Source organism: Chaetura pelagica, unplaced genomic scaffold (genome assembly GCF_000747805.2).
Source record: "Chaetura pelagica isolate M959 unplaced genomic scaffold, ChaPel_1.0 scaffold116, whole genome shotgun sequence".
In the NCBI taxonomy this organism is placed as follows: Eukaryota; Metazoa; Chordata; class Aves; order Apodiformes; family Apodidae; genus Chaetura; species Chaetura pelagica.
Genome location: NW_009953655.1, coordinates 1,238,442 through 1,251,707, shown reverse-complemented (window position 1 = coordinate 1,251,707; position 13,266 = coordinate 1,238,442). Strand labels below are relative to the sequence as shown.

Below are 13,266 nucleotides of genomic sequence, written 5' to 3'. Positions count from 1 at the left end.
GTAAAGATAAAATAGTTTTGGGTTGAAGTGCATCTTGAAAACCGAGCACCCTGCTGCTCTGTGATATTTAAGAGCTCTTGAATGCTGCTTTTGTAGAGATAAAGAACATGATTCCTAAATTTTTAAGACCCTTTCTATTGAGAGACAGTACATCTAACCACTGTGTGTGAACAGAAGGGGGGAAGATCTGATTTAATAACTATACACCTAGTATGTCTCTGAAAAGGAAATTTTGCAAAACTCCCCAGTAGAGCAGCCTGTAGTGACTTTACTTCTCTGCTCTGCCTTCCCACTACTGAATAAAAGAAAGGGCAGATGAACTTAAATGCTAAATGTGAACAAAAACATAATCAATTTGGAAAATGAGTAGTGTGTGCTGGTGTTCCAGTGTATTAGTATATACAATTGTTAGTCACAGATGCATGAGACTATCAAATTGTACTTTTAATTCTTTGTTTCTCCACACTTAGTTGTATGAAAGGATACTATATCTTGGCCACTAGCATTAGTCTTCTACAGAAGCAATTCCTGTAATTGGGATGGACATTGCTTACAGAATTTAGCAAGGTGTGAAAATGCTCTGTATTACTGGGATTGAGGTGAGAGTGTAGTTGGCTGGAAATTTCTTGATGAAATGTCATGTCAGGAGATGTCGATTGGCACCCCAAGTGTGGGGAAAAGAAATGCCAGTTAAACAATTTTTCTGGTTGAGTATCTAAGTTATGATTGTGGAGGGACAGTCAGTAGTTTTTACTGTCAAGCACAGGTTTTGGAGATCCATGGGCTACTTTTACTAGTGATAGAGGAACCAGTTTCATGTGTGAAGTACACACACGGTCCATGTGCCTGACATTTTGATGGGCGTTTGTCTTTCTTGGAGGAAAAACATTAAGAGGTAATAAATCAATAAAAGGTTAAAAGCAATCTTTTCTCCCTGCTGGTTAGAATCCTTTCTAGCAATGGAGATTCATGAAATGCACCAGTAATTGTTCCCTTTCCTAGAGAATTCATTAACTGAGGCATTAGCCTTTTTATCGTCATGAGCAATGACTAATTCTTTGCATCCTGTTATGTTTTCTCAGAGGTGCTTTAAAATATTAAATACATATTATTAATTTTGTGTTTCTGATTCAAATAATGGAACTCTGGTGTTCTGAATTATTTTCTAGAGAGGCGGTTCAGTTTCACTGCTCTTGTCTCTCAATGTCTTAATATTTTGTTTCATTCATTTACACAGTTACTGTCTCTTGCATCCAACCCTCCAAAGGGGGAGAGAGGCTTTCAGCTCTTCAACCTATTCAGAAAAAAAATTGAGTGGAGACTGATCTTCTTTCAATGTAATTTTCTTTCATTTGACTTCAAAAAATAAGTGGTTACTTTTAACACTGATCTAACAACCCACTTATTTGACCTTTTTTTAAATGGTTTTCATTTGGATGTTTTAAAGTACTTTGTAAAGCAGTAGGTATCACAGTACCCCTGTGCTCTGGGGTATGTCTGTGTTGTGTTGCACAAATCAAACCAGCAGTGGATTAAATGAAGACTTGACCCACCAGGTTCTGTGGCTCAGGTGTGAGAGTAAGAGGCAAAGCCAGGAGTTCAACATAGGAGTGACTCAGAATCAGATGTGTTATCTGGGAAAGCCCATACCAGTCTCTTCGTTTTAATTTCTTTTAAATCTATTCATGAATAAGATTGAGGCTGGTCACAATGTCAGTCTTCCTGAAGAACCTTGTGCTGAATACCTGAGAAGAAGTTTTTAGGAATTCTGTTTGATGAGAAGCAGAATTATTAGCTGCAATATAAAAGCAGAGGCTGAGGGAACTGGGGCTGTTCAGGCTGGAGAAGAGGAGGCTGAGGGAAGACCTCATTGCTCTCTACAACTGTCTGAAAAGAGGTTGTAGGGAGGTGGGTGTTGGCCTCTTCTCCCTAGTGACCGGCGACAGGACAAGAGGAAATGGGGTCAAGTTGCATGAGTGGAGGTTCAGATTGGATATTAGGAAGAATTTCTTTACAGAAGAAGTGGTGAGGCACTGGAACAGCCTGTCGGGGGAGGTGGTGGAGGCATATCCCTGGAGGTGTTCAAAAAACAGGTAGACATGTAGTTTTGGGACATGGTTTAGTGGTCATGGTGTTGTAGGGCTGACAGTTGGACTTGATGATCTTGAAAGTCTTTTTCCAACCTTAATGATTCTATGATTCTAATATTGCTCAATAAGTGCATGTTTTCTAACATAAATAATATCTTTTTAATTTTACTTAAAATGTAGGTGTCTCAGGTAGGTAGCTGTTAATAATTTTCTAGTCGTAGTTGGAGCTTCTGAATGGAGTTTTATTCATGACCTAGAAATCTGAGTTAGCAGAGATGCTTCCCATCTGTCTGTAGATGGGGGAGTAATATGGTTTTGTTAGTGAGTAGTTTTTGGCTTGTGGACAGATTTATAATTGAGAGAGAATGCTACTAGGAAAAAAAAAAAAGCTTTGGAAAAAAATTATGGTGAAGCCAAATACCTCATAAAAAACTTATAATAGCAGAATTACTATCACAACCTCTTCTACTTTTTTACTATATTCCCAGTCAAAAAGTCCACTTTATAATCTCGTGCCGTAGAAATAAGGTCTTATTGTAAAAATGTTACACTGCATTTTGGAAGATATTGTATTTGGTGCTGAGGTAATTTGAATATTATGAACACAGAATAGTACAAAAATTATTCAAAATATTAAGAAATAGTGGACAATAGGTTAAAAAACCCATAAGCTGTGTTTTTAATGGCATGCTGACAAGGGGCATTCTTGGCCTGATTTTGAACATTTTTATCAGCAGGAAAATATTTTTCACTGATAAATACAGGAAAAACTGCTGATGTGATGAAACAAGCAGAAAGTTCTGCAGAGCAATCAAGTTTGCTTTGATAAACTCTATCAAATCGTGTTCAAATTTTAGTTCATAAATAGAGAACGAGTCTGCGGGCTGTACTCATGGGACAGAGAAAAACCCATCCTAAAGAGAAGTAGATTTGTTTGTTCTGGTAACAAATTGCTGAACCAAGTGCAAAGTTGTTTCATCTTAGGTGAGATCCCAGAATGTATCTGGGGTCCATGAAGGACATGAAGCAGTAGAGGTTCTTCTGCATTGGACATTGGTGTAGAGGCTGCTGCAAGGCTTGGTCTTGTTCTAGCACTTGCAGGGTGACGTGATGTTGAACTGAAGCATGTAAAGGTCTTACATGATGTAGGATGAGAAGCGTGGCTTTCTAGGAGAGTATCAAGGAGCTTGGTCTCCTCTTCAAGTAGATCAAGGGATGGCTTGGTGATTCCTATGAGGTACCTGTGCAGAGAACATCGGGGTTCTTCCATCTCCCTGGCAAAGCTGTAAAACTCTCATGACTTGAGGTTTAAGCTAAACTGACAATTAAGCAAAACCAGCTGGTAATAAAGGGCACTTGTTGGAAGAGCTGTGGAGTCTATGACACTAAGAGTTCTTTAATTTTGATCTTCTAGATGTCCCACAATCTATATTGAAGAGACTGTCATTTTGATGATTCTAGCAGTACCTCTTAGATGTAAGAGGCCTAACTTGTTTCAGTTCTATTTTATCTTAAAGTGACTTTTATGCATCCCTGTGTGCTGTGGTCCTCACTTCCTGAATGGCTGGATCAGTCCCTTTTTGTTAGTATATTTCTGCATTTCCTAAGAAGGTAAGGCATGCCCATTGTCAGAAGGACTGCAAGTCCATCTGTCCCATGTCTTGTCTCCAAGACTTCATGAAGCACCTCCCTTCATGACAGCAGTTGGATACTGAGCTAAGTGGACATTTGGTCACTGCTACATCTGAGAACAAAGGGAGCACGCAGTGGCATATCATAGAATATGCTGAATTGGAAGGGACCCGTCAGGATCATTGAGTCCAACTCCTGTCCCTGTGTAGAGCACCCCAAGAATCACACCATGTGCCTGAGAGCATCATCTGAACGCTTCTTGAACTCAGGCAGGCTTGGTGCTGTGACCACTTCTCTGGGAAGCTGGTTCCAGTGCTCAGCCACCCTCTGGGTGAAAAACCTTTTCCTGACCTCCAACCTAAACCTCCCCTGATTCCGCTTCCTGCCATTTCCCTGAGTCCTGTCGTTGGTCACAGGAGTGAAGAGATCAGGACCTGCCTCATCTCTTCCCCTCCTGAGCGAGCCCTAGACTGCAATGAACTCACCCTTCAGCCTCCTCTTCTCCAAGCTGAATAATCCAAATGACCTCAGCTGCTCTTCATAAGTCATCACTTTACCTGCTTATGGATTTCTGATGTGGCTTCGCATCATGACCATTGTTATCAGTGACCACTGATGGGTTTTCCATAAACTTGTCTAATTCCTTTGAAGAACCATGTAAAGTTGTAGCTTCCATGATACCTGTGACACCAGATGTTACAATTTAGTAACATACTCTGGTTTTGATACACTGGCTTACTAGGTCACTGTGTGCTCCCTAAACATTGAATTGAGAGACAGTGCAAATTTGATATGGATTTTTTTATATTCCCCACAGATGTGTCTTCTTCAGGTGGGCAGTACCAGTGCATTTCTTTTCCTCTTTTTTTCAGCAAGCTATTTTGTGCATCTTGCTGCCTGTTCTGGCACATTTTCTAATTCTCCATATTTTTTGAGATAGATGCATCTTAGGTTTAGGTAATGCCATTATAATATCTGATGTTTCAGTCAATTTCTGAATAGTACCTAACATTCTTTTTGGCATCTAATTCAGTAATCACTTCTGTGATTAATTTATTGATCTTGAAGCTCACTGTACAGTTTCTCTTAGACTGTACTGACATCTAATGGTAAGGCAAAGTGGTTTAAACACACTTAATAGCAAGATAAATTGCCTGACAGAAAAATAGAATTATATATTTTCTTCTTAATTCAGTATTAATTTTTGTAAGACAAGGTGGAATAACTTCAATTTTTGCACAGAAAGTCTGACCTAATACTTTCTCCTATTGCAATTAATCTCTTTTTGTTCTGTTCTGTCAAGCAAAATTATTTTTAAATGTGGTTTAAATCTTTGCAAGAGTAGAGTTCAGTGGAAGTGATGTGGTGATTTTATACTGCAGATGTTTTTATTATTAGTCACAACCTCTCCAGAAAAGGATAGAAGCATGAAATAAAGAGTTAAGAACAAATGTCGTCCTGCAGAACTTCAGAATAGAATCACAGAATGTTGGGGGTTGGAAGGAATCTTGAAAGATCATCTAGTCCAATCCCCTGCCAGAGCAGGGTCACCCAGAGCACATCACACAGGAACGTGTGCAGGTGGGTTTTGAATATCTCCAGAGAAGGAAACTCCAGAACCTCTCTGGGCAGCCTGCTCCAGGGCTCTGTCACTCTCACAGTAAAGAAGTTTTTTCTGATGTTTACGTGGAACCTCCTAAGCTCCAGTTTGCACCCACTGCCCCTTGTCCTGTTGTTGGACATTACTGAGAAGAGCCTGGCTCTGTCCTCCTGACACTCACCCTTTACATACTTGTAATTACATTAACAAGGTTATCCCTCATTCTTCTCCAAGCTCAAGACACCCAGCTCCCTCAGCCTTTCCTCATCAGGGAGATGTTCCACTCCATCAACTTCATGGCTCTGTGCTGGACTATCTCAAGCAGTTCCCTGTCCTTCTTGAACTGAGAGGCCCAGAACTGGACACAGTATTCCAGATGTGGCCTCACCAAGGCAGAATAGAGGGGGAGGAGAATCTCTCTTGACCTACTAACCACACCCTTTCTAATGCACCCCAGGATGCCATTGGCCTTCTTGGCCACAAGGGCACATTGCTGAGTCATGGTCGTCCTCCTGTCTACCAGGACCCCCAGGTCCTATTCTCCTGCACTGCTCTCCAGCAGGTCAGCCCCCAGCCTGTACTGGCACATGGCATTGTTCTTCCCCAGATGCAAGACTCTACACTTGCTCTTGTTGTATTTCATTAAATTTCTCCCTGCCCAACTCTCCAGCCTGTCCAGGTCTCACTGAATAGCAGCACAGCCTTCTGGTGTGTCAGCCACTCCTCCCAGTTTAGTGTCATCAGCAAACTTGCTGACAGTGCCCTCTGTTCCCTCATCCAGTTTGTTGATGAATATATTGAATAGTGCTGGTCCCAGTACTGACCCCTGAAGGACTTCACTAGATACAGGCCTCCAACTAGATTCTGTTTCACTGACCATAACTCTCTGACTTCTTCCCTTCAACCAGTTCACAACCCACCTCACTACCCCATCATCCATACCATGTTTCCTCAGTTTAGCTGTGAGGATGCTGTGGGAAGCAGTGTCAAATGTTTTACTGAAATCAAGATAAACCATGTTCACTGCTCTGCCATCATTGTAGCAGTCTTCCTATTGCTGCATTTTGAAGAAACATCCACACGAAAGCCATTGACTTCTTTTTCTCACCCTGCTGTTTTGAGGTTCCTGAGTATTTTGAATTGGACATTTTTCCAACTCTTATTGATGAGTCCTGTTGGATAATACTTTTGAACTTCAGAAAGAAAAAATAAGTTCAGCTATCAATCTTAAAGTTATATTCCATGTTTAGAGACAGTGCACTGTTCAACTTAAGCCAGACATAAATATCACAACTTTCATTACGAACCATCATTCCTCTGGTCCAAAATGTTTGTTTTATATAGAACCAATACTGCTGCTACTGACACTAGATATGTTCAACTACAAGTTGTAGAGCTTTTTGAAATAGAATATTTCTCTTGCACAGCCTCAGTCTTATTTTTGCCTTTCTCAGAGTCAGAGCCCATCTCTTGCCATAGCATCAGAAAGTTGACTGTGTAAATTCATCTTTGCTTTTAGTGGAGCATTAAGCTAATTTCTCTTTGCATTTTTACATGTCATTTTACTTTCTGCTGTTTATCAACTTGATACTACCCTGTTCTGCCAAACACAAGATACATTGCCTTGTACTAGGAAGATATTTTGAAAATTAGATACATTTCTGTTTCTCTAGTATAGCTTTATCCATTTGTCTTCATCATAAGTCATAGCATGTTGTTTTCCCAAAAAAAGGGGAAACCTGAGATTTGAAATTTCTAAGGAACATCAATAATTGGTATAGAATAAGCAATTTGTATTTGTGGGTTGTGCATTGAGCTAGCTTTGCAGAAAAGCTTACTGCTTCATGCTTTGGGGGAAGGGTCAAGTCCATGAAATGGATTTCAGATTTCCAGAGCATATGTTTTAAGTTTTTACTCTGGTGCTCTGCTTTTAGCTGCACAAATTGTGGAACCAGTTGTGGCATAGAGTGTCTCAGATGCTAGGAATACCTGATATCCTATCATGAAGCTAGGTGTGCACCTTGGGAGTCCTTCTGGTCGTTGAAGAGATAATAAAACAGAAAGGAAGAGAAAGAGAAAAGAAAACCACCCAAAACTGTGTTGTTTCTCACCTGTTCAGGTGAACAAATGTGAGATAAGGTATTTGAACTGGTGGTCACACAGGTGCATCAATCATCATTGCAGAGGCCATCCTGTTTGGTGAGCAGCCCCAGTTGCCCTGAGTACACCATCCAGCTCACTAATGGCTGGGACTGTTTTGCCATGAAATCTTAGGTATGATGACTTGGATATAAGCAAATTTGTGATAAGGGTGGTGAGACACTGCAGCAGTCACCCAGAGAACTTGTGGATGCTCTGTCTGTGGAAGTGTTCAAGATCAGACTGGACTGGTCTTTGAGCAACCTGATCTAGTGAAAGATGTCCCTGCCCATGGCAGAAGAGTTGGACTATATGATCTGTTATCTGAAACAAAACTCTTTACTTTCTGAAGAAAACTTACTGCAAAATGTTTAACTGTTTAGGGCAATGAAAATATTTATAACAAGAGGAACAAAAGTTTAATTCTCTTATTGCTTCCAGAGCTCTGCAGAATGGACATTTCAGGAGTTGTGAGGTGTCATGGAAAATAGAGATCAATTTGAGTAAGGAGGAAAGAAATTTATTTAATTAAAGTTACCAAAAACTGATGGCAATGGAAAATGGAACATAAACTTATAATTTTTCTTATGATAGCCTTGTGTTACACTTTTTGAAAGTCAATAGTAGAAAGAAAACATATTTCAGTAATTTAATGTAGTTTAAGACTGAAGACCATATATTAGAATGTTTCAATTAAATGAAGGTTGAGATTCCTAGGGGTGACATGAAACTTCATGATCTTATTCTCCATGTGTTAATGATCTGTTGGTCTATTCTGTGAATTTAGTTTCTGTTTTGGATTTCTTGTACTTAGCAATCTGATTTGGGGCAGCCTACAAATCCTTTCATGCAATGGAAGCTGATGGTGAGGTAAAGGTAGAAATCAGCCTTTTGCTCACTCTCCTGTGAAGATGTTGGAGATTCCCTTTTCCTTTTATCCTGAAGTCTCAGAAAGAGTGAAGTTCTTCCTTTCTCAAGAAAGTGCTAAATGCTCCAGGTCACAATACCCAGAGGCATAATCTCTTCAAAGTTATTTTCAAACACTGGAATAATCTCCTTAACTGAAAGAAAAAGCTGTTATTTTCCACAGCATGTATTTTAATCTAAGATCTGTATTGCTCAAAAGAGTTCTGCTCACTGTTTGTACCTCTGTTGACTTTGTCACTAATACTTGGCATAAGGTAGGCAATATATAGTCTTAAATCACTTGGATTCTCACATTGTCATAAAATATTGGACTATGGTGTCTGTTCTTAAGCACTGTTTGGAACTTTGTGTTCTGACTTTTAATTAGTAGTTTACTAATTGCAGTTACTAGTGCTCCCATAATTATAAGTCTCTTGTTTTGCTCGTAAATGAATCATAGAATCATAGAATGGTTAAGGTTGGAAGGGACCTTAAAGATCATCAGGTTCCAACCTCCCTGCTATGAGCAAGAACTCCTCACACTAGACCAGACTGCACAAGCCTCATCCAACCTGGCCTTGAACACCTCTGGGGATGGGGCTTCCATGACCTCCCTAGGCAATCTATTCCAGTGCCTTCCTACCCTCCTGGTGAAGAATTTCTTCCTGATATCTAACTGACATCTCCCCTCTTTCAGTTTTGCTTCCTATATAATCATCTTCTCTTTATGTTAGATCATGAGGTATAATAAAACTGTAGGAGGGTTAAAACTAGAACTGTGTTATCATGGTAATTAATATTTTTTTTTACTAAAAAATGTTGTGTTTTTTTTTTTTAAAGTTAACATAACTTACTATGAGTAAAAATAATTTTCAAACAATGTTTAAGAGAAAAAGCTATTTGATTTATATGGTTCACTTTGAAGCTACTGTAGAGAGATAGAAAACATCTGGTGACACATTCAGTGGTAGGTCAATTCTATACAGATGGTTTGTTTTTTTTACAGCTGTCATCCAGCTTTGTACATAGAGTGACTGTAGTGGAAAAAATTTCTGCTGGATGAAGAAACAAAACAGCAAAAAGAGGCTAGTGGGCATGTATGTTTCTACAAGATGGGAAATTAAAGAAGGTATAAAAATTGAAACCAAAACAAGTATTTCAAATGTTCATTATATTCTGGTTTCTCATCCTCTTACTATGTGATTCTTGAAGGAAGTAGATGATAAAATAGAAGTGATAAGCAAATAAATTGAAGACTAGTTTAGGATTGATTCGCTCTACACAGGTTTGGGGTGTTTGCTTTAGGAAAGGCAGTTTGTAGTTAGCTTTATGGATTTTAAATGCATTCTAGATTGGACGTAAAGCTTGTGCAGTCTTACAGCAGAGTCACATTCAATATTTAAAAATGTTGCATTTTGTAAGAATAATCTATGTTGGGAAATATAATTCCAAATTCCTACAATGGCAGCTTTCTTTTTGTGGGTTTTTTGTTTTGTTTTAAAGAAAAAAAAAAATTGGGCCTCTGCATTTTTCATAAATGTTTCTTCTCACATTCCTTTTTTTTTATTCCTGCTAAGATGTAAAATTCAGATGAAATCAGACATTATGCAAAACAGCAGAAGTATTTTGAATTTGAGGATAAAGAGTTTTGGAGGGAAAGTGAAGAAGAGGCTGAATAAAGTGTTGAAATTTGAAAGGATGAATATTGCACATGAACTCTGTTTTAAAATGAAAATAAACACAAAGATGCACTTTGTTAAGTGTCCAAATACACCAAGCCAGGGCTGTGCTGGTTAAGACACCTATTTTAATGCAAATGTACAGTTCTTGATGCTCAAAATACTTTTATTTATCATTTCACTGGGAGTGCATGAATCTTCATAATGTGCTGATTATATCTGCCTATGTTTGGTTTTAGAAAAGTTCAGCCTCTAGAAAGAAAAAAGCAGATTTCTTGGTTCAGATGCTTGTAAGGCCATTTAATGCTGTCCACTGATGTTGAAAGCTGTTGGGCAGGAACAAAAAGAAACAGGGAAGTGGATTATTTGGCTCATTTTAATGTGCACTGTGCTTGTAATACAGCGTTCATCCAGTTTGGTTCTCAAAGCCTATTGAGATGTTTAAAGGAAGATAAAAGTGGGGCTTTAGTTTCACTTTTTGGATGATCTGTATATTTTCCTTTACCTCATCCACTTGCTTGTGTGCATTTTATAATCAAACGCTTTGATTCAATTATTGTTGAGGGATTTTTCTTCTTTCTCTCCCCATCCCCCCTTCCTGCTTCTCAGTGGTTTGGCTTAAAATGCAGGCTGCTTGTTGCAATACCCTTCTGCTGTCTTGCCCAGCTACACAGTATCTGAAAAGTGCTTAGTTGTATTTGCTGCCAAAGAGCTTGCCTAGTCATGCATAAACCTGCTTTAAATGCCATTTGGTTGATATAGATGTTGGCATTCTGTGTTGTCACTGTGATGCATTTCCTCAGCTCCATGCCCATTGAATTGTTTCCTTCAAATTTCAAGTACCAAACTCTGGTTTGCTTTACCATCAAATGCTTAAAAGTTAAGGATGAAAAGAGTATTTTCTCGATGGCTGGGAGCTTTATGATGCAAAAGTGTGGCTTTCCAGTTTCATTCCAGGTGGACACATTTCTGTCATTTTATGGGAATATCATGGAGCTGTTTCTGCTCAAGATAAACCTTCCATAGCTGGTGGGGTGTTCAGAGAAAGGTTGTGCAATTGTTGTGCAATAATAGGTTTCCCAATATGATTTATGAACTATATGTATCCTCTTAATTATTCAAATTGCATTGAAGTAATCTTTCTGCAAGAGGTGGTAAAACTCTGTACTTCAAAGTTTAAGAAGTTTATCTTTCTGTTCACAGGTGAAAATAATTTTATAAAAGGCAGTAAACATTTCTTGACTTGTGGCTGGCTTAAGAAGACCATCACCAAACTGTGTGGAGACGTTCTTTGAGCTTGCACTCTTATGTCTCTAATGGACAAACACAAAGTGAAGCGGCAGCGTCTGGATCGCATATTTGAAGGTTAGACATTTCAATTTCTGATGTTACCCATGTTAATTTCATGGATTACTGGTATTTCTGGAGGCTGGAACCCCTTCCTTTTGGAAATTCAGTGTATTTTTAATTGAGTTGTAGTTCCTGTTGGTATTACCCTAGTTGTGCACAAGTGGTGGCTTTGGTTGAAAACAGATCCAGACAAATAAAAGCATCTAGTGTGTGAACTCTCTACTATTATACAGTTTGCTTATGGCTTAGTATTTTACAGTATTCTACCCAAATGTTGTGAAAGATTGCATTTTATATAAAATATAAATGGCAAAAAGATAAGATGACCACATAATGCTGTCTAGGGTCTTCCTCTACAGGCATGCTTCATATAAATTGATTGAACAGCCTGTATCTGATCCTGGAAAGGAAGTAGAAAATAAAATGAAAATAAGCCAAAACAAAAATCTCAGAAGACCTTCAAAGAGTATTAATTAAAATACCCTGAATTCCAGCGAAAGGAGTGTGATCATTTGGGTCAATCATTTTACCCCAAGTCACAAATGAGTGAGTTGTATATTCCTAGTATTCTTTACTCGTTTAAAAGTTGGTATGAAAGCTGATCAAGGGATAAAGTGAACTATTTTTAAGAATATATACAGATGATAGGGGCTAATTCAATGTTTATATTAAAATCTTCGCTTTTCTTAAAAGGCAAGAGAATAGTTTATTTCTTTACTAACCTGTTTTGATGCAGTGGGAGAAAGTGTACAGAGTTCTGGACGTGTGGTCTGTGCATCGTGTCTAATACTGAAATATTGAACTGTAATTTAAACAGTTGCTTCACACATTGCTCTTAAGACTTTTCTCTAGCAGCTGTGTTGGTGTCTGTAGTCCCTGGCAGCTGATTTCTGGCCTTGGTTGTTTCCCTTTCTTTGTGCCAATATGAGTGTAACTGTATAATGAGCTAGAATGAGAAGATGACTCATAAAAATAAACTTTGGTGTATTTTTTGTTGGGGTAAATTCCTCAACCAAGGTCGCTGTTCAGCTGACAAAGCAGTTGCATTGAAGGGGGCAGCTGGAAAGGATTCACGAGGGGCACAGGGACCATTTACCCTGATGTAGCCAGAGAAAGAGACATTTCATAAAGTATCAAAGGGTTGAGTTTAACTTTTGGTTTAGATGATTAATCTCTCTACCAGTCACTTCTAAAACTGGCCAGGCCTGCCCCAGTTGCCAGGTCCAAACTGTTCTCATGTCTCACCTAGCCTGGTAGGCCAAGCAATCAGCTGAATCTGCTCACTGGAGACTTGCTCAAAGAAATGGGGAACTGACCGCAGAGGATGGGAAATTTGGGAAGGCTGCCCCTCTTTCCGGCCAGCTCTGCATTTGGATCAGGTGGAAATCACTTAGGGGTGTGCTGGTGCAGTGCATGGTCCTCTTTCCTCTCTTACCTGTTCCCAGCTTCAGGATTTTAGGTCTCAGGCCTGAATCCTAGGGTGTCTGTGGCTGACTCCTCTTAAAAAATGTACAATGTTAGCTTGTCAAAGAGCTCAGTTTTTTTATTTCTTAAATGTGTTAGTGAACTGAATTGGCAAGTTGTGATGAGGATGGAGAAACCTGTGCCTTTTGATGGAAGCTGGCAGTTAGATCAGCTCAACCTACTTAATGGAATTTCAGTCTCCTTTTAGGCTTATTATATTGATCAATAGGACAACTTAAGAGGACAACAGTCAGTGATGATGTGGGAGGGAATGTTTTCAGGGACAGAGGTGACAGACCAGTAGCCACTGTGGCTGTTTCAAGTAGTGGCTTCCCCCAGGCTGCATGTTCACGTTTCGTGATGCTGTTTAATCAGTGTCTTTTGTCTAGCTTGTTTTTCCCAGCCC

At 39.2% G+C, this 13,266-nt stretch overlaps 1 protein-coding gene across 1 annotated transcript in view; it reads left to right on the top strand.

Moving 5' to 3' along the window:
* Nucleotides 1–11,353: 11,353 nt before the first annotated feature.
* Nucleotides 11,354–13,266, top strand: part of CTBP1 (C-terminal binding protein 1) — a 193,598-nt gene continuing 191,685 nt past the window's right edge. The window contains exon 1 of the mRNA XM_010000229.1: nucleotides 11,354–11,411. Within this exon, the coding sequence (XP_009998531.1) occupies nucleotides 11,354–11,411 (58 nt within the window). The remainder of the gene's footprint in view (nucleotides 11,412–13,266) is intronic.